Here is a 24,236-nt window from a genome sequence, read left to right on the forward strand (position 1 = left end):
TGGTCATGCAACAGGTCTGCTTCCTGACCTTCCTGACGTGGGATCCCATGTGCCTGATGCGGCTTTTCAGCAGATCCTAATCTGCCAGCTCTTGCATCCTGGGAGGTTTCCAAGAGCTGGCGGAGATACAGCAGTGCTGTGCCACAGGCACAGAGGTTCAGATACTGTGGGAGGGACAACTGGAAGGGCAAGTATCTTGGGGCTTCCAAAGTCTGCAGGGTGTGGTGTCCTTTTGTGCAAGGCTCTGTGAAGAGCAAGCGCCTCAGAAAGAGATGCTGCAGTGTTGTGTTCCTGGAGGGTGTTTAGCAGACACCTCGTTCTTTCTGGTTCCTGGCTCTTGGGAGAGCCTAGCATCTTCCTCTGGAAAAGCATCATTTGCAAGAGCTAGTGCATGCCCAAGCCAGGTCTGTGGAAGGGAAGCTTCTGCACAGAGGTAGCCTGCAGGACCTCGTGGCCTTGATTGTGAATGCGTGTTACTCTGGTCCTAAATGATACCTTGTGTTTCTGTCCCACAGCTGGGAGCAGAGGGAAGAAAGGAAGGAAAGCCCAGAAGGACTTGGGAGGGGGGGGGGGGGTGTAGGTGTAGGGGGGTGGCCTCTCTTCTCTGACCCTTCCCTTTCACGGGGGTAATGGGAGGAGGTTAGCCAGCGGGGAATGGCAGTGAGAGACAGCTCTGAGGACTGCAGAAGCTTGATGGCTCATGGTGAATTAGATGCCCTTGAACTCTGAACAAGTAACTCCTGTTGGTACTGAATGGACTGTGCAGCGTGTGCCAGCAGCTGGGAGGGGAGTGAGTCAGCGCAGGAGCTCTGGAGAGTGACTCAACAGCCAGCGCAGCTGTTCTCTGAGCCACTTCAGCCTGAGCACTCTCTTGGATCATCTTTGTATTCGCTCACTGGTTCGGGTTTTTTTTTTCCCCTATCATGATGTCATTTGTGCGGGTTTTCTTTCAGTAAAAAGTGCACTTGAACAGTTGATTGACTGCTCTTTATTTATAGCACTGCCTGTTCAACCCCTGCAGATCAATGGAAGTGCTGACCTGAAGCCGTTGGGGAAATAGGGGTGAGCAGAGCTCCGCGGCACAGGATGCAGAGCAGACCTTGGGGCTGGCTGTTGAACCAGGCTCTGTCTGCTGGAATTGATTAACCACAGCCAGAGTCCAGCCACCTCTTTAAACTGGCACTTGTTGAAGGACAGGTTATCACCTCCAGACTGCCCTTTTCTGGTGCCAGCGCACGTCTTTGTGCAGTGAGCTGGAGCAAGGAGCTGATCCAGCTGAAACGATCTGTATTTTTCAGCAGTGTTTGCTCCCAGCCTGATTCACCACACAGTCCTGCACATGCCGTGCTGGTGCGCGGAGGGAGGCTTCTTCCTCTCCCTGCGGTGCCAGCTTGAAGCGTTCACTGAGCTGTAAGACTAGGTGGTAAACTGATTTTTCTTGCAGTAATTTAACTGCTTCCCATTTTGTTAGGATTGCCAGGAATTTTCTCTTTGGGTAAATAATTTGCCTTCATTTTACTGCAAAATAATGATTTCTGTGTTACAGAGCCTCACTCACATTTTTTAGCCAGTAAGGTCATTACACACAAAGGCAATTAAGGAGAGCAGGAAGGGAATACAGCTGACTCCTGGGGTCTGTGCGTGGATACTGACCCGTTACCCATCAGCAGTCCATCTTCCCTCATTAAAGTACCGACTGTTGCTGGATGCTGTTGTGCAACTGTACTGAAGTGTCTGTAGGGGCTGAATTCATTGAGTGTCATTAAACCACTGTTTGATTTTGAAAGGAATAGTCCTTTACAGTATGTATCTCCTGTACACGTGTTGTGGGTCAGGCATGAATCTCCTTGCAGGTTTCTCTGCCCGTTTATTGTCACATCAAACTGCAGCCCTCCTGGCTTGCACTAGTGAGCCGCCGCTGGAGGACTGCCCTGCTCAAGGGGAGAATGGCTGTCCTGAAACCAGCCCTTTCTTGAAGGAAGGGTGAATACACTCCTTGTCTGAATGCCTGATCATCTGCATGTTCATGTTACGGGTGTACAAATGCCTAACCTGCTTCTGTCAGGGAAAATGTAAGAGCCTGAGCCCTGCAAGGGTGCTGCCTGCTCCACGGGAAGCCCGACGGCTCCCATCCCGCTCGGGAGAGCTGTCGGCTGCCTGTGAGTCTGCACTGGAGCCCTGTGCAGCTCTCGCAGGCTTCTATGAAACCTGATGACCACCACAGTCTGCTAGAGACTCCAACAGGCGCTGCAGAAAGCCTGAAGGGAAGAAAAAGCCTGAGATTTCAGCCCCTGTGAAACAGTCCAGGGCTGTAAAGGCCATGTGCTTTTCACATGCTTTAGTTACCCCAGGCATCAGTCATGGGTTCTGCTCTGTGACTTTCTTGTGACCTCCAGGCTCCCCACTTTCATCTGTCGGCCCTTCCCACAACACCCAGAGAGATGTCTGATGTGGGTCCTCCCAAGGATGTGACTCTGGCACTGCAAGGGAAGCTCCTGCACTAGGAGGAAAAGGTTCAAAACCAGCTGGGGCTCCACTGCCACGGAAACAAAGTGCTCCTTTGCCTGCCTCTATGCAGGGCACTGTCCCTGGGAGGGCTGTTTGCAGTTCAGGTCTTCTCACCTACAGCAGAGATTGTTTCTCAGGGATGCAAAGCCTGCACTGGTGGAGATCATGCTGGGGCAGGATTTGAGCTGGAGAGTTGCAAATTACCATTAATGTTCATCCCTGCTAATGGAACTTCAACCTTTTCCAGCTGTGCAACTGCTCCCAGTCAAGCCTGGGCAGAGACCAGTGCTGAAGGATGCTCTGCCTGCGTTCCAATCCCTTGTTAGGGTTCTTTGCTCTCTGTTGGAGAGGACCCTCTATGTTCCTATGGCTCAACTTTTCCATCTATGTTGTAGAAGGGTTTCCCTTGGGGACCACCTTGAGCTTTCTGAGGGAGATGTCTGCTTTTCTAATGAGTGCCCTTAGGGCTTGCCCAGAGTTTTTGCACTGTGCAGTGTTATTGTCAAAACCTTGATTACTTTTTTTTATTGCTTGTACCTGTCTCCAGTCATAGTGATGTTCTGCAGCAGTTTCTGTGAGAAGTAAGGCAGTAACTTCCTTTGTCTGCCTGATCAGTAAGACTTTTTCTCAGTCATACCCCACCGTAGTGACAGGTCACTCAACAGCAACAGTGAGGTCTCTGAATATTTGTCTGATCTCTGGCAGGAGGACAGTTTCCTCCATTGCTTTTGGTTCCAGGTTTTTCCTATTTCAAGACAGAGAATGTCAAGCCTAATTTTAGCTGAATCTCACCTGGTTCCCCAGCATACATTTAAAAGGAAACAGGGCTGACATCACAAAATGAGAGTTACTACAGCTGCCTCATCCATGAGCACTTTGACATGGTGCTAGATTTGAATTATCTTCCCTTTGAGCCTGTCAGGGATGAGCCAGAGAGTGCAAGATTCACCAGAATCTCCTACTGGAAATCTGCCTTCCTGGGACTTCAGGTCCATAATAAATTCACATGCACTCAATGACTCAAGTTTCCCAATGTGGGAGATCTGGTATGATCTCGGAGCTTTTTTCCAGGATTTGGGAGGTGCTCAGGTCAATCTCCTGGTGTCCAATGACAGCTACAATGGCTTCTTCCTGCCAGTCCAAAGCTGATGCTCTCTTTCAGATGTGTTCTTCATCATGCAGCAGAGACTCATACTGAATGCCCCTTTCCCATCCTCACTATTGCTAAATACAACCGAGAATGTACAAGAACACCATAAAAGAGATCTCTTCACTGAAGCAGAAATCCCTGCCCTCTAAAGTATTTGTTCTTCACGTCTCTATTTTTTTTTTTTCAGGCTTTCCTTCCCAGCCTGCTGACTGTTAAAAGTAGCTAGTCCTTCTTTACTTGGGACCTGATCTCACAGGGGACTCGTAATCCAGTGTTTCGTTTTCTTGCGTGTCTGCCTTCCGAGCTCAAAACTCTGTGGACTCCATATGATAAAAGCTGCCTTTTGTTGTTGTTGTTTTCCTGGTAAATAACCAGTAAGACTCATCCTAAATTCTTGTGAAAGGTAATTTATGAGTTCTGATAAATCTGGGGAGTAACCCACTTTCTTTTGGTACTTCCAGAGAGGTCTGCTTGTACTAGCCAGCTAGGTTCAGCAGGCAGGAGTCCTGAAAAGTAATCTTAGTATTGTCAGTCATGGCAATGAGAGGCATAAAAATATTACAGAGCCCTAGGACGGCCACTTGGAACAAATTATTGCTTTCTTGGCTTGCAGACAACCCTGTTCCCAAGTACTCTGGATTATAACAGCACTTTGTCAGGTCTGTTTAATCAGATATGGAAAAATACAGCACAACTAATCTCCAGAGCTGCCAAGTAAGATGTGTACTGCAAGGCCTGGAATTTCCCAGGAAAGGGATCATCCTGTTCAGAAAGGTGCCTGGGGATTATGGAAACCTACTGCCTCGTCAGCGTGCTGATGCTCCTCGCCCTTCCAGTGCAGGCTCACCCCACAGCACAAGCTCTCGCAGGGCCACCGAGATTGTTCTGCGCTCGTGTTCCCTTTCAACACCTGTAATTTAAAGGCAGGCCAGCAGCTGAGTACACACCGGATACATAAAAGATAAATAACACTGGAAGCACAACGACCGTCCAGTCTGACGGGTTCAACAGTCAGGCTGTCGCTTCCCAAAGCAGGCTGTCCCGGATCGAGGAGCTTGTTCTGTTCCCCGGCCACAGGGTCTTTAGGACAGGGCTTCAGCGCTCGGTGCCCGTCCTGCTTGTAACCCACACCCGGCGATTATTTATGGACCTTCTTTGGGGGAGAGTTTGCCTGGTTCAGAGGAAACAGGCCATAATTACCAGGAGCCTGGCAGTCGGGTGTTTCCTGTGATACCTAAAACCCCCCTGAATCTGACAAATTGAACAATCACCCAAATGCAAGATTGATGTTAATATCAGACCTTTTACATACGCTTATTGTTTTCTAACCTTTTTGAACAGCCAGGGTGACTGAAAGTATCTTGATTTAAAGATACGGCTGTACAAACAATCCACGGCTGGTTTTAAGCGTCAGTTGGTGTGGAAAAAAATCACTGTGCTGGAAAGTAATTGAAAACTTTCCAGAAAGCAAGCAGCTTTCTGTAGCTGTGAAAGCCACTTGCTGTTTGGATAAATTAAGCTATCACACTTACTGTACTTATGCCTTCCCTTATCAAAACGGCCACCGGAGACAATGAAGAGAAGGTAGCTGCGCCATTTTGATCTTGGGGAGAAAACAAAGGTGCTACGAGCTGTTGCTTTTTGCATGTTAGGTGACTGGGGCTTGAAGGCTCATAGATGCAGATCTGTCACGACAGTGCAAGAGAAACCTTCCTCCAGCAGCTGCTCTGCTTAGGCATGCACCTATTTGAAAAAAAAAAAAACCCAACAAACTGAAGGCAACGTCTCCGTGCTCTTCACTGGCTGTTTAGCGCGTATTCTGGGGGAACAAACAATGTATTGTCTAAAGCTTAGAAATAGCTGGAGGGAATTCCAGCTCACTCGAGGGAGTCACAGTGTTGCCCTGACAAGCGCTTTGCCAGCTATCGCTTGCTACAGCACTCAGCTGTGTGCTGCCGCCCTCGTGTCTGGAGTACCCGTTTGTAAACCTTCCAGATGATGCAAAACCTCCTGTTTCCTCAAGGACAAAATGAAGCACTAAAACACTGGATGGTGCAGATGAACAGAAAATGCAGCCAGTACGCACGCGTTTTGCTGCTGGTATCTGCCTCAGTGCCCAGAGCAGTGTAGCGAGCCCCAGCAGCTGTGGCAAGAGGACAAAGCACTGGGTATAGTTTGGAGACATTTTGCTCAGGCATTGGGTCAGTGGTGACTTTAAAAGACTAGGGCTACCTACGTAAGGGTATCTTCTGTCCACCTTCCTTTGTGTGCTCAGTGGTGCTGGTTGATCTCTGGAGAAATACAAATATGCTTGTGTGAATCCTCCCGTAAAATAAATGTCTGTAACAGAAATACTTTGTTGGTAGTGAATAATACTGATTGTCTTTACCCTGGGGGGCTGAAAGAACATTTACAGGCTGTCCTCCAAGATCCACCGACTAAAATTCAGGCTCCTTTAATTTAGCCTCTAGGGCTGTGATCTGCCCTTTGCTGTGTAAGTCACAGCGTGACATTTTGCTGATCTTGTAATCGCAAGGCAGTGGGCAGTGGTAATGTCAGGCTGAAAAGGTTAAACCCTGTTTGCCTTTTCACCATTGTTCAGCTTTGAGTCATTTCCACGCTGAGGAACTGAGAGAGGCTGCACCTTCTGGGGGAGCACTCCATGGCCTCAGTTGTGGCTCTTGCATCTGGTGTGCCAGGGCCTGACCTGCCCAGGCAGGACTGTGGCCAGAGCATAAGATTTTGTGCCAGTCTGTTGTTGTCTAGTGAGAATTAGGGCAGCAGGCTTGTACCGTTCTCCCAGTCCCACTGGGAGTAACCTCTGAATTCTGTTCAGGGGATCCAAAGAATAGATATAGGCACACTGTTCACCTGAATGCCACCCACACTACATTAAATACCTACTCCAGAATACAAATATTTTAAAAAATACCCACCTAAAATCATTGAAACATAATTATTAAAACCTTTTATGTTACTCTACAATACAATGTAAATTGTTTCTTTCAGTTAAATTTTGAAATACACTAGATTACATCATTTAAATAATCGCAAACTTTTAAGTTCACTATTAGTGGTAGCAGAGCTATATTTACATACACTTCCGAGATATTTCAGATGCAGCGTTATGTTCCAGTCCCTAAGTCAGTTAAATAACAGACTTTCAGTGGGAGTATACTGCTCTTCCACAGGTTCTACACGTATTTGGGGTGTATGTGTCAGAGAACAAGAACTCCTTTTATTCTTGTTTGCCTTTTTTTTTTTTTTTTTTTTTTTTTTTTTTTTTTGCTGTGTGCATGCAGCTGTATCTGAGCAAATTGATACCTACTTGATTTGGATTAAAGATGAAAGGCCATTCTTTTTAAACACATATTTTGACTGTAAAATACAGAGGTGGATAATGAAATACAGTCCTCAGGAGCAGCAGTGGAAAAAGTTTTCTCCAACTTTCATCCTCTGTTGCATAATACTGCACCTAATTTTGACCCTGGCTTTACCTAATGCTGACGAAATATAGTCAGTGGTGGAAACCTCTCTCATGTTGTCAAGACTGGCTTTCAACACGATCCATGCAATGACAAGCATCATACATCATTCTCCTGCAGTGCAATATTAACAAATTAAAATCAGTATTTTCCTCCAGAGATCTGCTCCTTGAGGGAAGTCCATCTCTGTATGTACATCAGCCACAACCAGGTTGTGAGTGCTGAGGCTGGAGACCAGAATTAGGCTGTGACTCTTGCTGCCAGTGCTGTTAAGAGTCTTCGTGGGCCAGGCTCCTCCCTGTGTTGTCCATGGAGAGCAAGTTCAAGCCACCAAGGCTCTCGATGGTCCTTGCATGTGGCACTGGTCAAGCCAAGCCTCTCTGCGCGTGGCTGTGCAGGACTCAGGGCCTGGTGTGAGGCGTGCTGATCATGATGTTGGGCAGTGCGTTCCGCCGCTTCTTCCAGGAGCCCAGCTCCCTCGAGTACCGCCTGATCTGCCTGAACCAGTGGTGAGTCCGTGCCCGGTCGCTGTCCCGGAACACAAACGCCTCCCGCCTGATCTCAATGAGTTCAAAAGTGTCATCGCAGTCGGGATCGGTGGAGACAATGCAATTACTCAGCCTCAAGGGCTCCCTGAGCAAATGGAACTTCCCGTTATTTTTGTCCCTGATGAGTACCAGCACAGCGTCCTTCACAGGCCCTGGCTCGGCTGACTCCAGGCTGGACTCAGACACCCGCTTCATGTTCACCAGGAGGAGGACCTGCATGTTCTGGAACTTCAGAGTCTTGCTGCCTTTTTTCACCCACTGGCCATCAGGGGGCTGGGCCAGCTGCAGAGAGCCCTCCATCACAAATCGCGTTTCCTCCCGCAGCCAACCGACAGTTTTGAGGGCAGTTTCTCTCATCTCGATGTTGATGACCTCCCTCTTCTTCTTGCTGTCCTGGCGAAAGGATCGGAGGGTCCACGTGTTCCCCTCCTGCTTCGTTTTCATGTTGATGTGCTCCAGGTGGGATTCAATGCGGCTCTTGGCCTCCCGCAGGCTGCCATGGTCTGGGTGGTACTCTGTGGTGGCCTTGATGATCCTGCTGAGCAGCAGTGGGTACTTGGTGACTCTTTGCAAAGGGGCCATCAGGAAGGACCTCAAGTTCATCCGCCGCAGTGCTGTGTTGTCATTCTGGGAGACGTTGAGGAATATTCTGCAGGGATTTAAGAAGAGAGAACGAAATGGTGGCTGTTCTGCCAGCAGATGCTGCAATCCTAAATGCAAATGAACAGCGTTGTGCTGTCAGCTGCTGGGCACTGCAGCCCCCCCTCTGGTTTTAACAGCCTTGCGAATTCTGTCTCCTCAAAAGCTAACATTTCTGCAGCTGTGCTCAGCTGCAGAACAGCGACGAGGTGCCTGTGACACTAGCACGTAACATCCTAGCAGTCTTCTATTAACTCGTAAAACAAGAAGGGTGTCATCTTTCTCTGGTCTACACTGATGTAGGCCTGAGGCAGATCCATCAGCTTCTATCAGATTACATTAATTTGTAGCTCCTTTCATCATTAGATGACAAAGCACTCTAAACAAGAATTTGGTACTGTCATCATTTTAAGCTGTCCCAGTGGAAAGAGAAGTGACTTGCCTGACATTGTCCAACAGGCCAAGGCTAGGAATGGGAAAAAAATTCAAGTCACACATGCTTCACACAATGGCTCTCCTCAGTGGAAATCCAAACCGTGCTCCGGCATGGGGATGAGAGCTGTTCTCAGCTGAGCATTATTTGCTGACAGTTCAGCGCAGCGGTCAGCGGGCAAACTGCTACCGCAAACCACAACGCACAGCTGGGGACCCACTGGCCGCCTCAGTGGAGATATCAAGGACTGAATATCCTTTGGAGAATAAGTTACTCTCCTCACTCCAAGAGAGCGCAGCTCATCAATGAAGAACATTAGCATGAAAACCTTGGTCTAGTTGAGCTGACAAAGGTTTCCCTTCAGCCTGGTGCCCTCTTGTCCCCAAAGCCTGGAAGAATACACCCAGCCCTTTTCTCACCTGAGCAACTCTTTCTCCTTCTCCAGCGCGTTGAGCATATTCACGGAGGAGGACTGCTGAAGACAGTAGGTCTGAAAGGCTGGCAGCATGTTGACAAACTCTAGAAATATTTCGCCGATGCACACGGTCATCAGGTCGTCATCACCCTGCAAACATGCAATACAGCCCCTGCGGGGTTAGCTCAGGAGAGGCACGAGCACGGAGCCTGCATTCAGTCCTGTCAGCATGAACCTACTGCACGACCTGGTGGACACCAGAACAAAGGTGTAACAGAGCTCCCTCTTCCTGGTGGAAGAGTGCCAGGCAGCGCCTATAGGTCTGGGGGAAAGCAGTGTGTGGCGAGGGGAAAGAAAGCTGACCTAAATGCTTGTCTTCTGCACATAAAAAGCCACCTTCTCTGCTGCTGTGGGCTCAGCCAGCTCAACAGAGCAGGGGCTCAAAGGCCAGCGGCCAGAGTGAGCCTGCTAGTCAGGAGGGTGTGCTGGTGCCCGTCTTGCCAACAGGTCTGCCATAAGGCTAATGCAGCAGCACATAAATTAACAGAGAGTGTTTAGAAGCAAATGTGCAGGGGAGGCACATAACTCAGGTAACAGACAAGGCACTTAACAACTTCTGCAGTTATTCCCAGCAACTGTCCTGGCTGGGAAGCAGTCTCCTTCAGTTGTGCTCTTACTGGCTACTTTGATGCCTAAATGAAAAATAAATTTCCTGGTAAATTGTTCCCTGATTTCTGGATGTATAATAAGGGAACAGTAAGAATCTGGTGCCACATAATGCTCTCAGCTTTGTCAAGGTGTATGCTGACACACTCTGCAATCACTACTCACTTCGGCAGCAAGAGCAGTTATCTGGCTGCTGGCAGCTTTTTGGTGCAGTACTGAGCTCTGAATGCAAAGGCGACGTGGAGGAGGAGGCAGAAAAACCCATGGCTGTTTGTAGAAGCCATTGTTTTAATAAATTATTCACAGAAGACATTACATTACAGTGCACATCTGTCTTCCCTGTGCCAGGTGCATCAGAGTGGTTGTCAAAGTTGCCAGATTTTGAGATGTGCCACTCAGTGTGACATGCAGGGTTTCGGAGAGGGAGAGGAGGGATGTGTTTCCTAAAGAACAAAACATCCTGGTGAAACCGATACAGCAAGTGGGTTTTGGTTTGTTGAATAAAGGAGGATGTGAAGCTGTTTATATGTCCTTTGCAGTGACTGCTGCTTTGAAGTCTTATTTCTATTTCTCTGCCCTCTGACCACCGCGCTGGTGGTGCAAAAAAAGTTCCTGCTTCAAGGCAGGGTGCATCAGTAGAAGCAACTGGTACACAGAGCTGTAAGGACCAGCTGTCACCACAGCAGGGAGCAGCCTGTGCTGCCTGGCCCCGCAGCCAGCATAGAGGCAAGCTGCAATGAACTGCAACCCAAGGCAAACACACCCGAGCCAGCCTGAAGCGAGTCAGCTCAGGGTTGCAAGAGCGTGGCCTGTGAGCCAGACCAAGCTGAGCTCTGTGCCCCCACGGTCGCACTCTTATCAGTGTCCAAGCTAACTTAAAGCTTAACTTTTTAGGCTTAAAGCTAACTCTGGTAATGGGACAGTTAGGTCCTGTTAATGGGATAAATGAGCTAGACGGCTGATGGCCTGCTAACATCAGTGGCATCACCACAGCAGAAAGTGAGGCCAGCAGCTGTGAACTGGCACAGGCCTACTGAAATCACTGCTTTACAATAGCTGAGGGAGCAAGGGACTAGGCAAATGACCAGAACCCAGGAGTCCTACCTCCTGATCCTCTGCTCCACCTGTGCTGCCTCACTATTACAAAACCTATCTTGTCTGCCCAGTCTGACCCTTTTAGAGCATACAGCATCATACCTGGTCAAAGGCCTGATCAATCTCTTCCTGCAGTATCTCCAGGAAGTTCTCATTGAGGTCGATGAGCTCCTGGATGTTGCTGAAGATGCCCAGGAGCTGCTCCTGGCTCAGCAGCCCAGCTGCCTGCATGGGAATGTAGAACTCCTCTTTGATGATGCGCAGGTCCTCTCCGTAGCTGGCCTCTGTGTTGACAAACTCCAGCACAGACTCCTTGCGCTCTGTCCTGCGCTTGCGGCACTTCTCACAGAGGTCAGCCCGCCTTTGATTGCAGTTTTGGACATCTGTCTCCACCGGGAGGTCCCTTTCTCCACAGTCAGTGCAGGGACGGTGGGCTTCCCAGGCCTGCAGGGAGCTCAGTGTTTCAGATGCCCTGTTCCTCCACTTTCTGGCTGGCATCTGACCAATGCCACTATCTGCCCTCTCCACATCCGCTGACTTGGTCCGGGTGCCCTCGCTGGGATCCAGGTCGTCCCGGACATCGTTGACACCAACAATCCCACTGTCCGTGCTCAGGCTGCTGACATTGCTCCAATGATGTCTGGAGCGGAGGGAGCCACGTGGGGTGCGGCGGGTCTCATCAAAGCTGCCACCATGGCCAAGATTGGCTTTTGCTACCACTGGACCTGAGAAGAGACACAAATCACCACAGGAACTGCCAGCTGCACAGAGCTCACCTGAGGAGCTCAAGCTGGCACAGTCACGAGTGGTAGGAACCCTGGGGAACAGGCTAGATCTGGTGAAAGCAGCGCTATTAGCTGTTCCCGCTCCTGTTCTGCTGCCAAGACTGGTGAGAGTCAGAAGTAAATGGCTCCCAGGTGAAGCCCAGGACCTGTCATCCCTGCACCACTCACACCTGTGAGCTTATCTGGGTGCACTCTTCCCCTGCTGTCTGTCAGGCAAGGACAGAGACGCAGCAGAGTAGACCCTGATTTCTTGCATGCCTGGATTAAACCCAGAATGCTTCCCTCCCCCAGGTCAGTAGAGTTATTTCATATTACACCAGCTTAGCCAGGCTCAGCATCTGGCCCATCACCCCCCTCTGAGTGTGCAGAATGTAGGTACCATAGTCTCGCTCCTGCCGGCGCTTCTGTGCATGCTGCCGTGCTGCAGCCGCAATCTTCAGCTCCAGCTGCTTCCTCTTCACGGAGTCTGTCGGCATAGGGTCACTGAAGTGCGGCCGCAGCCGGCACTCCCGCTGGGCCTTGGCACCATCCGTGCTCTCATGGACGATGTCAGAGCTGGATCGGCGGCAGCTGGGACTGGGCGTCTGCAAGAAAGGCAAGAGGGTTTGGAGCAAGGCAGTGGTCAAAGCAGCACCTGGTTTGCAGCCACTTGGACTTTAGTTGCCAAATGAAAGAAAAGGAAACTCATCAGAAGTGGGATCATAAATGCAGCTCTGCTACGGGCTCCGTGATCGTTACAAAATCTGTCCCCCCAAGTCCCTCTGTCTTGCTTAGTCCCAACAGCAAGGCCCCTCTCCCTTTGCTGTTGTGTAACTCTGAGTACAGTGGCTCCATGGTGGCTGTCAAATGTCCATGAAGAAGTCATATAACCACGAAGAACAGCACAGCAGCCCTGGCAACCAGCCTGCAGGGGGGTGCTGAGCCTGTTCTCCAGGGATCTCAGCTAGTTTGTTCCGTGAACATTTCAGTGCTGTAGGGTCAGGAACTCCAGCCTCTATGCCTTACCTACATTAGCGGTTTGACCAAGAGGGGACTTAGGAGGGAATCTGCCTGATCTCCCAGGCAGCGCAGCAATGAGGGGCTGGTGACACACTGAAATGCATGAAGGGGTTATTGCTGAACTCCCTGCAAGAGATGCAGCGGCAGATAGGCAGGGGCACAAAACTGACTCCTGTTTCATTAACTGCAACAAAAAAGGCACTAGAAATGCTTCTAGGTTTTAATTGCTTATAGGAGTTGGTGTGATTTCAGATCCCAGGCTCCCAGCCTGCCCAGTTCCTACAATGAAGGGACCCTTTAGAGTTTCTGAGAAAAAAATCCTAAATACATGCTCGAGTTGAGAGGGGAATTCCTCTCCCTTACATTCCCTGCAGGTGGAGTGTCGCTGGATGTCTCACTGCTTGGCTTGTCCTCCCAGGTCTCTGTTGCCATGGACATTGCTGTGGGCTGCTGGTTGTCCTCCGGAGGTGGGGGATCAGCTTCCCTCAGATCACACTGTCCCTTGGAGGGGGATTTGGCAGCAGTCTCAGCATTGCAGCTGCAAGGAAAGAAGCAGACTCTGATGAACATCACATATGCAGTTTACCTGCTGTTCCTGACACAGCTAAGACTGAGCAGCAAGCCCAGGTTCAAACAATCAGTCACAACAGTCCAGTGAAAGTGCAGACGGGAATCTAGCCTGGTCAGCATGGATGGTTGTTCGTGTGTTTCAGGGACTCTAAACACAGCTCAACCATAGCAGTCCAAATTGGGTAATTGCACTCATGCCAGCATCTGGGATATCAAGTCTTGAGTGTTCACAGGGTATTTTCGTGTCCATAAAAGATGAGGTTCTCCCATATGGACCAGAAAAACCTCTTTCTAAGTAGGCCATACCCATATTTGCTGCTATTTAAAGAGATGTTGTCAACACAGAAACCATATTGCTCATCTGGAAGAAAATCACCTGCTAAAAACCATAATACTTTGAAGAGATTAGAGGATTAGAGGAGCTTTCCCTCTGTTTTTCATCTCATATGATCCCAAGCCAGCTGAAACCACTGGAAAGATTCCTTCTGCTTTCAGTGAACTCAGGATCAGCCCTTTTGGTGCACTTAAGCATCCTGAAAAGATTGGCAGCCTGTTGTTCTCACTTGGCCATTCTGGGATGCTCTTACTCATAGCTGTGTGGTGCTAACAAGGGCTTGGCCTGGCTAATAAAGGCAGTCTGTCCCAACCCCATGTTCACCTCTCTGTAGACAACATCACCGCTCCAGACAGACAGAGCCTGGTGCAAACCCACTGACTTGACAGAGTAGCTGACAGGCTGTGGTTTGTGATAGTACTTGTGATACCTTTCTTTAACAGACTCTCTAAGACACCTTATTTCCATGCATAACGAAGCCTCCTTGGAAGAATATTAATTTTTTCATTTTGGGTTTACTTAATTTTTATGAGCATGGAGTCCTTTTAAAAAGAAAGGTTGTGAGGACTGCATATGGATGCCTGTACATACAGGAAGCCGGTGTCTGGAATATATTTTCAGGTTCGCATATATTTTATGCTTAACAAAAGTCTCCTATGACTTCTTAAAAGCTTCACTTGTGAACTTCTGCTGGTAGGTCATACTGCTGATGTGCAATTCCAACACTGTCAGCTACAAGCAAACACATGAGACAGATGGGCATCTTCCTTACAGTGAATGGTATTTGGCTCTGATAATAAACCACCAGCCAATACTGAAATTGCCAAAGAACGAACAAACCCCGCAGAACACAAACTGGCTCTGTTGTCAGGCCAGAGAAGTTGGTTTGCAACTTTCCAGCTGATGCTTTCTCATTTTCCTCCATTTATGTTTCCAGGTCCCAGCTAAGAGTACCAGAGGATTTACCAACTTAGAAATGAGTTTAGCTGCAGCTGTGCAGCAATGGCACAGTGCTGCTACTTTTACACTGTAGTACTACTACAGGCTTCTACTTTTTGCTGCGCTAACTACTTGCCACGTGGATTTGGAAGTATTACTTCACCCCTCCAGGCTTCTTCTCCCTAGCCTCTAGAAAGGGGATACCAAACTCAGTGCTGTCACAAAGCAGTCTGTAGTATGGACTGCATTACCCCTTACAGGGTCACAGCAAGAGCGGCACAAGCACACAGCAAGGCTGCGGTCCCACCATGGTACTGTCCTGACCTGGTCCAGCTTAGCAGGTTCCTGTCTCTTTCTTCTCTCCCGTTGCCAGCCACACTTAGGGTACCACTCCTTCAGCTGGTCCACTGTAAACTGTCTGTGTGGCCATGATATAAAATCAGTCTTAAAACAATTTGGGTTTAAAAAAAAAATAATCTTGTATTCCCAGCCAGACCATTTCACCGAGTTAGGTAAATTGTGAACAGTTCACCTGGGCACACCTGTGGGAGGGAAAGCTGAGGTTAAGGAGCAAGAAAGTTCTTGAAGAGGATCTGCCCCCGCTGGAAAACCACCATTTTGAAAAGCTGTTCCTGCTCAAACAGCTTCTGGTTGAAACATGCAGAAAAAAGGGACCATGGTGAGGCACAGAAGGGCAACTGGATGCGTCCAAGGTCAGCATCAGAGCTCAGAACTGGAATATTACACCAACCCCTATCATACAGACCATACTCGCAGAGAGCAACAGAGCTTTCACTTGGCTTTTTCACAGTGCTTCAAGATCATCCCCTTAAACATCGAAAGTACTCCACAGTATTACTGCTCCTCTAAGTGAAGCTCACAGCAGCTCTCTGGTGATAGGGTCTGCAGAACAGATGCCACTGCTTATTGTGGTTTCCATAACCCAACAGGGATATTTTTTAAAAATCTCCAGATGTGACCTACAGTGGGAATAAGAGCTACTACTACCTAGACAGCTGAAATAAGGAAGTGTGACTGGAGGCTGAGAAATTCAACCCACCTCATGGCTGGTCAGGTAGCAGTAAGAAAGGCAATGATGCAGAGCCCACACTGTCTGAAAGGAGATTTCTTCATCCCTGGTTTCACTGCTCTGCTTCTAGTTGTGATTAGATCCCTGCCACACGATGAACTGGCCATGCAGTGTTGGGGCAAGTGCTGCTCCACGACGCAGTCACTTTGCACTGCACCACCGGCGTGACCAGAGGGATGTAGGCAAAACAGGGAGGATACAAGCAGTTTTGTAGAACCACCTCTTAGGGCTGCTCCTTTATCCTTTGCCCCTGGCTCGGAAGGAAGAAGGGACACTGCCAAGAAAACAGGATATTGTCCGTTCCTCCAGTCCTCTCCCCCTGGCAGAGATGTGAGCTGCCAACAGGTCCACATCAACACCTGCTCCAGCAGGCCCCTGCCCTCACACATTGCTGCAGGAGGGGGGACCCTAGCATCTTTCCTTCTGTGGGATCAAATCATTTACTGGGATAGGTTAACGCAGGGAGTTAGTGTCAGTTTTCACTGTTCTCGCCAAGAGAGATGATGCGCTTGGGCCAGCACAAGGAGGACAGGTTCTGAGTGTTCTTTTAAACCTCTGGGCCATCGTGTCTCATGGAAGCAGAGGCACTGGGTGTGTGGCACACAACTGCAAATGCACCTGCTTTCACGGTCTCTATGGGCCTCTTCATGGTTGTATCACTGTCCAGGCCAGCCCTTTCCACATGTTCCTGACTTTTGCTGACTAATGGAAACATTTTTGTCCATTTTTCCTTCCTTCCCTGTTGTCACCTGCCTTCTAGACTTGGTATCCTCTGCTATGGGAAGCTGTTATTGTACCCACCACCCTGGTGTCATCCCAAATACAAATCATCACTCATTGCAGGAAGCCTTCTTTCTTAGCCATGTCCTTTGCTTCCTTGTGCAGATTTCTGTTGTCACCTCATCCCCAATTTCATAGACAGGAACACCAGGTCCTTGCATATCCTTATCCTGAGCAATTCTCTGATTAAACAATTTCAGAAAGTGGACTATATATTGAAATGCCTCCAGGATTTCCACCCAGATCTCAACACCCCTTCACAGCCAGGACTACAACCTAAGTTAAAGGTATCCAGTGACCTATGCGAAGGCTAAAGCCACCACAATTAAGAAGCTGAAAATCAAATCTTCACTGATTAAATATTAAACCATTTGACTGAGTCATAGTAACTATGAATTACTAGGGAGACAATTAACGTACCAGAGAAAACTGCTTTGTAAAACTCTAACACTTACACAGAACCACTAGGAGAAGACAATTTCAGCTATCTTATTCTGTGATGCTCCATCACAACATCTCTATCAAAGGCTTGTTGAGCTCACTGTCTGTGAAAGTGGGGGCAAATCCCCAGCCTTCAGCTCATTTCATTTCAGCCTTTTAGAAAAACTGTGCCTGGATGTCAGCAACCATAACTTAGGACCCAAAACATCCACACAAAAAGTCTCCCACTTCTGCAATGACAATCATCTTGAGTTATAAATGAATATTCAGGCACATTACAGTCTCAGGTGAAAATGATGGAAAACTGAGACATTTCCAGACAAAGGAAACCGGAATTTCCCACTAACCAGTACTTTGGCACTGCCAACAGATCTGTTTTCCTCCCGCTATCCTGAAGAAATTACAATCTTTAACATTAATTTTTATTACTATGGAAAATAAACAGGCCAAAGTGGTTCCTTCACATGAAACAAACCTCTCCAATACTGGAACCACTGTCATTCTTATTGTTGGATCAATTATCATCTTGGTGTTGATAAAATCACCTCGTATATTTTAACAAACCCAACCAGGGAGACTGAACACATTCACAGAAACAAGAACCACTGCAGATATTAAAAGCACAGAAACCACACTGAAACCATAAAGGCCCTAGGCAGAAAGTGTTTGGAGGCTGGGTGAACAGTGGGAAGAAAGATCGTATGCAGTACCCATGTCCTCTAGACTTTGCTATGCATGCACCTTAGGCTCCAGAAACTAGTCAAACCTCTGATCTGCATGCAGACAGCTGTTCTATGCTCTTACTCATGGCTTATGCTACTCTGTGTATTTCATTTCACATCGATGATAAAAACAGCCTGCTCAATGAAAATGGTTCCATACCGTAACTTTCTCATCTGTGTCTTGATTGGGTTTTCATATTCTAGAACAAAAGCACAAAGGCTGGACTGGACAGCTGAAGGATGCATTTAGGGCTCCTGACACCACCTACTTCCCTTTGGATTACACAGTTGCAGAAGTATTTCTGCTTGTCACTCTGGCTCCGTCTACACGGGGAGCTTCAGCTCCACACAAGTTCTTCCAGACAACTCTTCATTCCTGTGCAGAAGTCACCATCATCTCCTCTAAAACCTGAGTTCAGTCTCAGAGTGCTAGCATTTCAAAAATACCAAACCAGTGTATAAGGTGTGGCATCTCACACACCACATCTGTGGATGTCACAAACAGCCAGGAATTAAGTCAAATAGAATTCTTGGCAAAGCCAGGCCTGAAAGCCAAGCATATGGAAACAAACCATTCCACCAACATTTACGCGTCCTCTTCCCACCAGCCTTATCTAGTGATAAGACAGTGATAACTGCCCCAAATTCCTAGCTTCCAGAACTTTGCTGATTCCTGTTGGGCCACCTGCCTGCATAGAAAGGGAATCCATTTCTTTGGCAGGAGGGAGGTAACAGGACTGCTGTGTCCAAAACCAGGATAGAAAAGGCAGTTCTTGTGACCATCTTACCCAGAGAAGGGGAAAACACTGACTGGAGAAAAAGGTGGTAAGCTTTACTCAAGTATTTTCTCTTAATGCTTACGCTGATTTGGCAAAGGACAGTATTTGCAAGTACTTTCACTTGCTGCCTGTGCTGGTCTCCAGAGGGTGGTTAAAGACTGGTAGCAGCCACCTTCCTCTTCTCTGTTTGCCAGCTCACTACATACAGGCAGCACCCAAAAGCACTTGTTGCCACATGTCACTCCTGCAGTGCTGGGACAGACTCTGCATCTTTTTTCGAAGGAATCATTAGTACTTTGTATCTCTCAGCTGTCCTCTACTTTTGACAGATATTAAAAAAAATATTCAATCATTTATTATGGAAATAAAATGTGTGGAAAATTAGGTGTCAGTACTACTAATGGCTGCTGTCCTAACAGGATTAAGGTGTACAAAAAGGCAAAATCTAGAAGAAAATGCTTTTTGATGTTTAATCCCACATAAAGATGGAGTTTAAGCTTAACAGTTTCAAGACACGTCCACGTGGCTATCAGAGACCCTAAGATGAAAGGCTCTGCCAACAGCGTATTTATGCTACAGAAGTTAAATGTACATATCAGGAGAGAGACCAGACTGTTAACAAGGGAACTGCTTTCAGGTGACCCCACAGAGCATGTTACCTTTTCTTAATAAGTTCCAAGGCTGAACCTATGAATTCATCCTTCATTTTTTGTAGCTTAGCTCCATAGCTGGATAAGTCTGTGGCTTCTAACAGCAGCGATGAACAGCAAGAGGACTGGGCTTCAGAAGCCAGCGACTGCCCTGCAAGGTGGAGGACATCATTCAATTGTCTTGTATCTCCTTTCTGCTGCTCATCACTGAAGATCTCCTGCCCAGCTCTGTGTATTGCTCCTGCCTGTAAAGGTGACCGTGGAATAGGGCTAGAGCAAATGGGGACCGGCGATCTATCTGGGCTGGAGATTTGGAAGGTTCTGTCCTTCACCTCAGGGCTGCTCATCCTGAAACCATCCCATGTGGCTGGATAATGGGAAAAGCCAGCAGAGGTGTGGTTTTCATGGAACACATCATCGTCATCCTCTGCTGTGACAGTGGCTTCACTCACAGCTTTGGTCCCCAGAGCTTCTGGACAGACGTTCTTATTGTTCTCCTCCTCCAGAGTCTGGTTTGCAGGCAGACCCTTATTCAAGCAATCTGTTGTCACACTGCTACTGGCAGATGAATTTTCCTCCTTATTTCTCATTTGCTTGAATTCCTCAAAGGTGGGTATGTAGAGCCTCCCTTTGCAGCGGCCTTTCTTGCTCTGTCCCAATGTGGCTTTGACATCTGCTTCCCCGCTATATTGTTCTAGGGTTTCTGCTGTTCTGGATTTGGCCATCTCATGGCTCTCCCCAACATGCTGAAGGGGCAAATTGGGGGAGCTATTCTGCCTTCGGAGCTGAAGCCTCCTCTGAGCCTCCTGCTTGATGTCTCCTGGACTGATGATCCTGTGTGCAAAACACAGCCTCTGCCTCCCTGTGAGGCTGTGCCTGAGAGCAGTGTGTTCCACCAAAACCGTGCAGGAGTTGACAGCACAACCATTCTTGCACTGCCGGCACATCTGGCATTCAAAAAACTCCTGGGCCATCAGGTCAGGCAGGGCCACCTGTGGACGCACTGGCTTACTGGGCTCTGCCACCTTACTGCTGTGCAGCCTCAGCTTCTCCTTCAGCTCTTTTTTGGCATCCCCATGTAGGGTTCTTTCCTCTGCAGAAGGGAAGAGCCACTGAGGCACTTTGGCAAAGGGAGGGAGGACCACATTCTGTGTCGATGGAGATGTCTGTTTAGCAAGGAGGGAAAGGTTTCTCAGAGAGTCTGATGTGCTCTGTACTGGGGCCGCATCCACACAGCCTTCCGTCCACTGACTGGTATCTCTATAGCGGAAGATGATTTCGTTATCCAGGCTCCGGCAGTGAGAATACAGCCCAGACTCAGCAACTGTTGCCCAGTGAAGGTTCTCCACGCTCCGATACATCCGATTTTCCACAGGACTGGCCAAAGGTGCCTTGCCTGTGTGGCAGTAGGCTAGAGTGTGGAAGTCCCCAGAAAAAATGTGAGTGTCTAGGTTCTTTAGTGGATGCATGCTGCTAACCGAAAAATCCTTTAAGGCATGTTGTGCATAGAGCTGATTATTTTGGCAGCTCAAGATCACCCGGCAGTGTTCCTGTCTCTCATCAACACTGATGTATGTCATAGCAAATGCGCATGGAGGCTCTAAGACAGTGGCGTCTAGGGGGAGAGGAGGGAGCTGGGGTGTCGCTTAGGTGCCAGTCAATGTCCACAAACCACAGACAGCAAAGTATGCTGCTGGGTACTCACTTAAGAGAGCTCTCACATGGGTTGAGTCGCCATGCGTAGAAGACCTGTGAATGGAAGGAAAGATGAGTTACTGAAGCAGCCTGGTGATGACTTGCAGGGTGCAACAGCAGGTCTGCTTCCAGGGAATGCAGAAGCCAAACACCAACAGCTTGGGTAGAAACAGCAGCATAACTAGGAGATGAGCCGTGGGGCTTGGGGCAGGGAGTCTTTTCCATCTCTAGCCAAGCCAACAGTGGCCTTGCACCACACACCTGAATTTGGAGAAGTTTATCCTATCTACCCTCAGCAACTCCCTCACAGTTCCTCACAGTAACACTGCTCAGCTCTAGGGATGAACGCTCGGAAGCACTTGCTGCAGGCCCAGCTTACTCACACAGCAGCACTAAGGATATGGGAGGTTTACAAGAGACACCGAGGTTCTTTCCCTCAAATGGGGTGCAGACAAGAGTTTGCGGGTTAAGGAGGAGGCTGGGGGTGGGAAAGGATGACATGACACTGTGGTCTCCCGGAAGGCTCAAGTAGCAAGGAGGAAGAAGAAGGGTGGCTGGTGGTGGTTTTGTCCCTGGTAGTCACACTGCAGCCCCTTGATGCTCTGATTTAACTTCACAGGGAAGATACATACGCTTTAGTGACTGGTAGCCAAGCATTCCCAAGGCCTTTCCAGCGCAGAGACAAAGGTACCTCACAGACTTCCACAGTGCACCCTCCTGACCCCTTAGCCACAGGCCCGAATGATCACCCCCCATGAAGCTCAGCGGAGGCCCAAAAAGAGCAGCTGTGGTTTCCAAGGCTGTTCCTATGATCTGTGTTCAGCACTAAGGCACAGGGAATCTAAGTGACTAAATCACATGTTCAGAGCAATGCAGAGAACTAAATCCCAAAACTTCAGTTTGGGCCAGCAGGATGAAGATTAAGTGTCTAAGTCATCCTCGGAAGTGGAAGGAGCCTCCTTACATTGAATGGAGCGACTCCAAATTTCTCTTAAGGATTTAGGCCTCATGGATTTGCCAGCAGTCACACAAGACATCAGTGTCTGCTACAGTCCTGTCCACTCCCTCCCTTAGCAACCAGAGGCAAAGGGAATGAGTGAGTGCCATATGTAAAGGAGAATAAGATTGGGCAGGGGATATGGGCTTAGCCTGGGATTCAAAAGGGCAACACAGAGCTGGCATGGTGGAGCATCAGTCTCTAATAATAAGCCAGGCAAGAACCAAGCAGGCTGAACATCCAGCAAGAGGTCTTGGTAGAGCAAGACAGGACCAAGTAAGTTACAGCCCAGACTGTTTGCTTTGTAGTGCAGCTGGGTTCTCCACATGCTGCCAACTATTCAGGCAGCACAGCCACCTCGACCAGGTGAACGAAGAAGCCTGTTACTCCCTGAAGGCTAAGACACCTCGGGCATCTGAGCGTGTGAGGCACCAACAGACATCTTCCGTCTAAGGAGAAGTCTGAGGCAGTGTACTGTCTGGAAGCCAATCTTGGTAACTCACTGGTAGCTTGATTCACCCCTTCCTTAGAGTGGTTCAAATCTGTATACTTTCCCCACATTGAACTGTATCTCTAATCTAATCCCAGAGAGGGAAGGCAGAACTGCTCCTGTGGATCACTGCTGAATGGAGAACATTATTTCTCTTCTTCATAATTGCTAAAAATAAAAATTAAAACTAGCTCTCAAAGCGTGGATGTTCCCCAAGATGTCGCAGGCACTTCTCACCCAGTCTTCTCATGGTGGGGCTGGAGTTCCCCCTTCTTCACGGCTCTGGAGGAGCCCACAGGTGACAGCAGAGAAACGTGAGGATCAGGACTTTCTGTGATCATAGGTTATAACATGATCTGTCAAGAAAGAGAGAATGAGATGATGTGAGAGCCAGTTACTGAGCAGGGAATAGGGCTCCTGGTAGCACCAAAGGGCTCCTGTGAGAAAGTGCTGTTAATGAAAGATGCCACGGACTGTCAGGTTGGTCTGTGATCAGGTCACAGCCACAGGACTAAAAGCCACCATGTACTTTTCTGCACTCTGCTTTCAGACCAAGTAGGAAGAGACAACAGCCCTTGTTGTAGTGAGAGCTGAGAATAAAGCAGCCCTTGCCCAAGGCAGGGAGCTGTATATGGTAAGGCCTGAAGAGAAACCAAGACCCACGTGAGGCAGGTTCCTGGGCTACACGTTGGCTTGGCAAGCTCTGCGTGTATGCGTGTGACAGCGAGGCAGCTGGAGAAGAGAGTGCACAGGCAGGGGGACAGAAGCAGCCATGAGAAGAGCAAGGAAGCAGAGGCACAGAAACAACGGAGTGGGATCTGCCAGCGGACAGGGCAGCACTGAAAATACCACTGACTTGTGTCCTTACGGTCTCTCTTCAGACAGAAGCTCACCGCTGGGGCCTGTAGCGCTGACCCCTCGTTGGGCTGCAGGACAGCCGCAGTGACACCAGGTGTGGGTGGCCATGGCCACTCTGCTCCTGCCTGCTCAGGCGCGTGGCACAGACGCGCAGCAGGGGTTGCATCCCTCCATTACACGGGGGAATGCCTCAAACCCGCAGGCAGGAAAGGGGACCCCTGTGCCCGGCAGGAGAGCAGAGGCCCATTTCCCCAGCGGGTGTGGAAGGTGCCAGTGCCCATGAGCACTGCCAGGCTGCAGGAACCTGCTGCTGCTTTGCCAGGGCAGGATTTTCCAGAAGATGTGTGTGCGATGGCAAAAGCTGCTTTCAGGGAAGGAGCAGCTGGGGGAGCTGGCAGAGTGGGGCAGGCAGAGAGTGGGGGACACAGAGGAGAAGCCAGAGGCAGGTTTGCAGAGTGAAGGGCACAGAGAAGACAGAGAACAGCCAGAGCTGGGTGTAAGAGACGGCAGAAGACAAGTCTTTCCAGAGGAGGCTGCGCAGAGTTTGCTGACACATAAGCAGACACCAAAAATTACCAGATTAAGTGGAGGAAGAGGGGAATTTTGTTGCCAAATAATATATTTTAATCTTTGTCACTCATCAGAGCTGAGTTTTCTTTCTCTAAAAATTGGCTTTTTGCTCTAAGGAAACAATTCAGACATGGGAAGTCACTTTGATACTTTCAGGAGAGCTCAGAGCAAAGGTGCACACGGCTGTAGCTGACAGGCGGGTGTGCAAGCTGCCTGGCCGGAGTGAGAGGGAGCCACAGAAACTGGTGAGCTCAGTTTTGCCTCACGCCTGCAGCTCTGGAGATCTCATAACAGCCAGCTCGGACAGAAGCACCTTTCCTCCCTGTCACTCCATCCTTGAAAGGACCATCTCTTTCCTACTGAACTCTTCTATCTTGCCTATTCCCTCCATGTCACCACCCTGAGGGCTGTGCACAGCATGGCACGTAGCTAAACTTAATTTCACTGAGCACTCAGGCCAACTGATGCCCAAGTCTTGACCTGTGAAGGGGGGGGGGACCACCTGTGCTGAGGCAACAGCCTGCTTCCCCTGCTGCCCAGGGATGCTTGGAGCAGGAAGAAAGCAGAGGTCTCTAAAACACCAGATAATTCTGACCTG

At 48.9% G+C, this 24,236-nt stretch overlaps 1 protein-coding gene across 4 annotated transcripts in view; it reads right to left on the minus strand.

The window, feature by feature from the left end:
* Positions 1-6,603: 6,603 nt before the first annotated feature.
* LOC130154317 (kalirin-like) overlaps positions 6,604-24,236 on the minus strand; it is a 46,675-nt gene continuing 29,042 nt past the window's right edge. Inside the window, exons 2-8 of one of the 4 annotated variants that reach the window (XM_056350310.1) lie at positions 22,448-22,566; positions 19,038-20,777; positions 13,087-13,261; positions 12,104-12,308; positions 11,042-11,664; positions 9,183-9,328; positions 6,604-8,340 (exon numbers count right to left, since the gene is read on the minus strand). In XM_056350310.1, the coding sequence (XP_056206285.1) occupies positions 7,545-8,340; positions 9,183-9,328; positions 11,042-11,664; positions 12,104-12,308; positions 13,087-13,261; positions 19,038-20,608 (3,516 nt within the window). In that variant the 5' untranslated portion in view covers positions 20,609-20,777; positions 22,448-22,566 and the 3' untranslated portion in view covers positions 6,604-7,544. Of the gene's footprint in view, positions 8,341-9,182; positions 9,329-11,041; positions 11,665-12,103; positions 12,309-13,086; positions 13,262-15,626; positions 15,869-19,037; positions 20,778-22,447; positions 22,567-24,236 lie in introns of those variants that run through there. The other 3 variants (XM_056350311.1, XM_056350314.1, XM_056350313.1) reach the window with 3 other exon arrangements.

The sequence above is a fragment of the Falco biarmicus genome, chromosome 8, assembly GCF_023638135.1.
Source record: "Falco biarmicus isolate bFalBia1 chromosome 8, bFalBia1.pri, whole genome shotgun sequence".
In the NCBI taxonomy this organism is placed as follows: domain Eukaryota; kingdom Metazoa; phylum Chordata; class Aves; order Falconiformes; family Falconidae; genus Falco; species Falco biarmicus.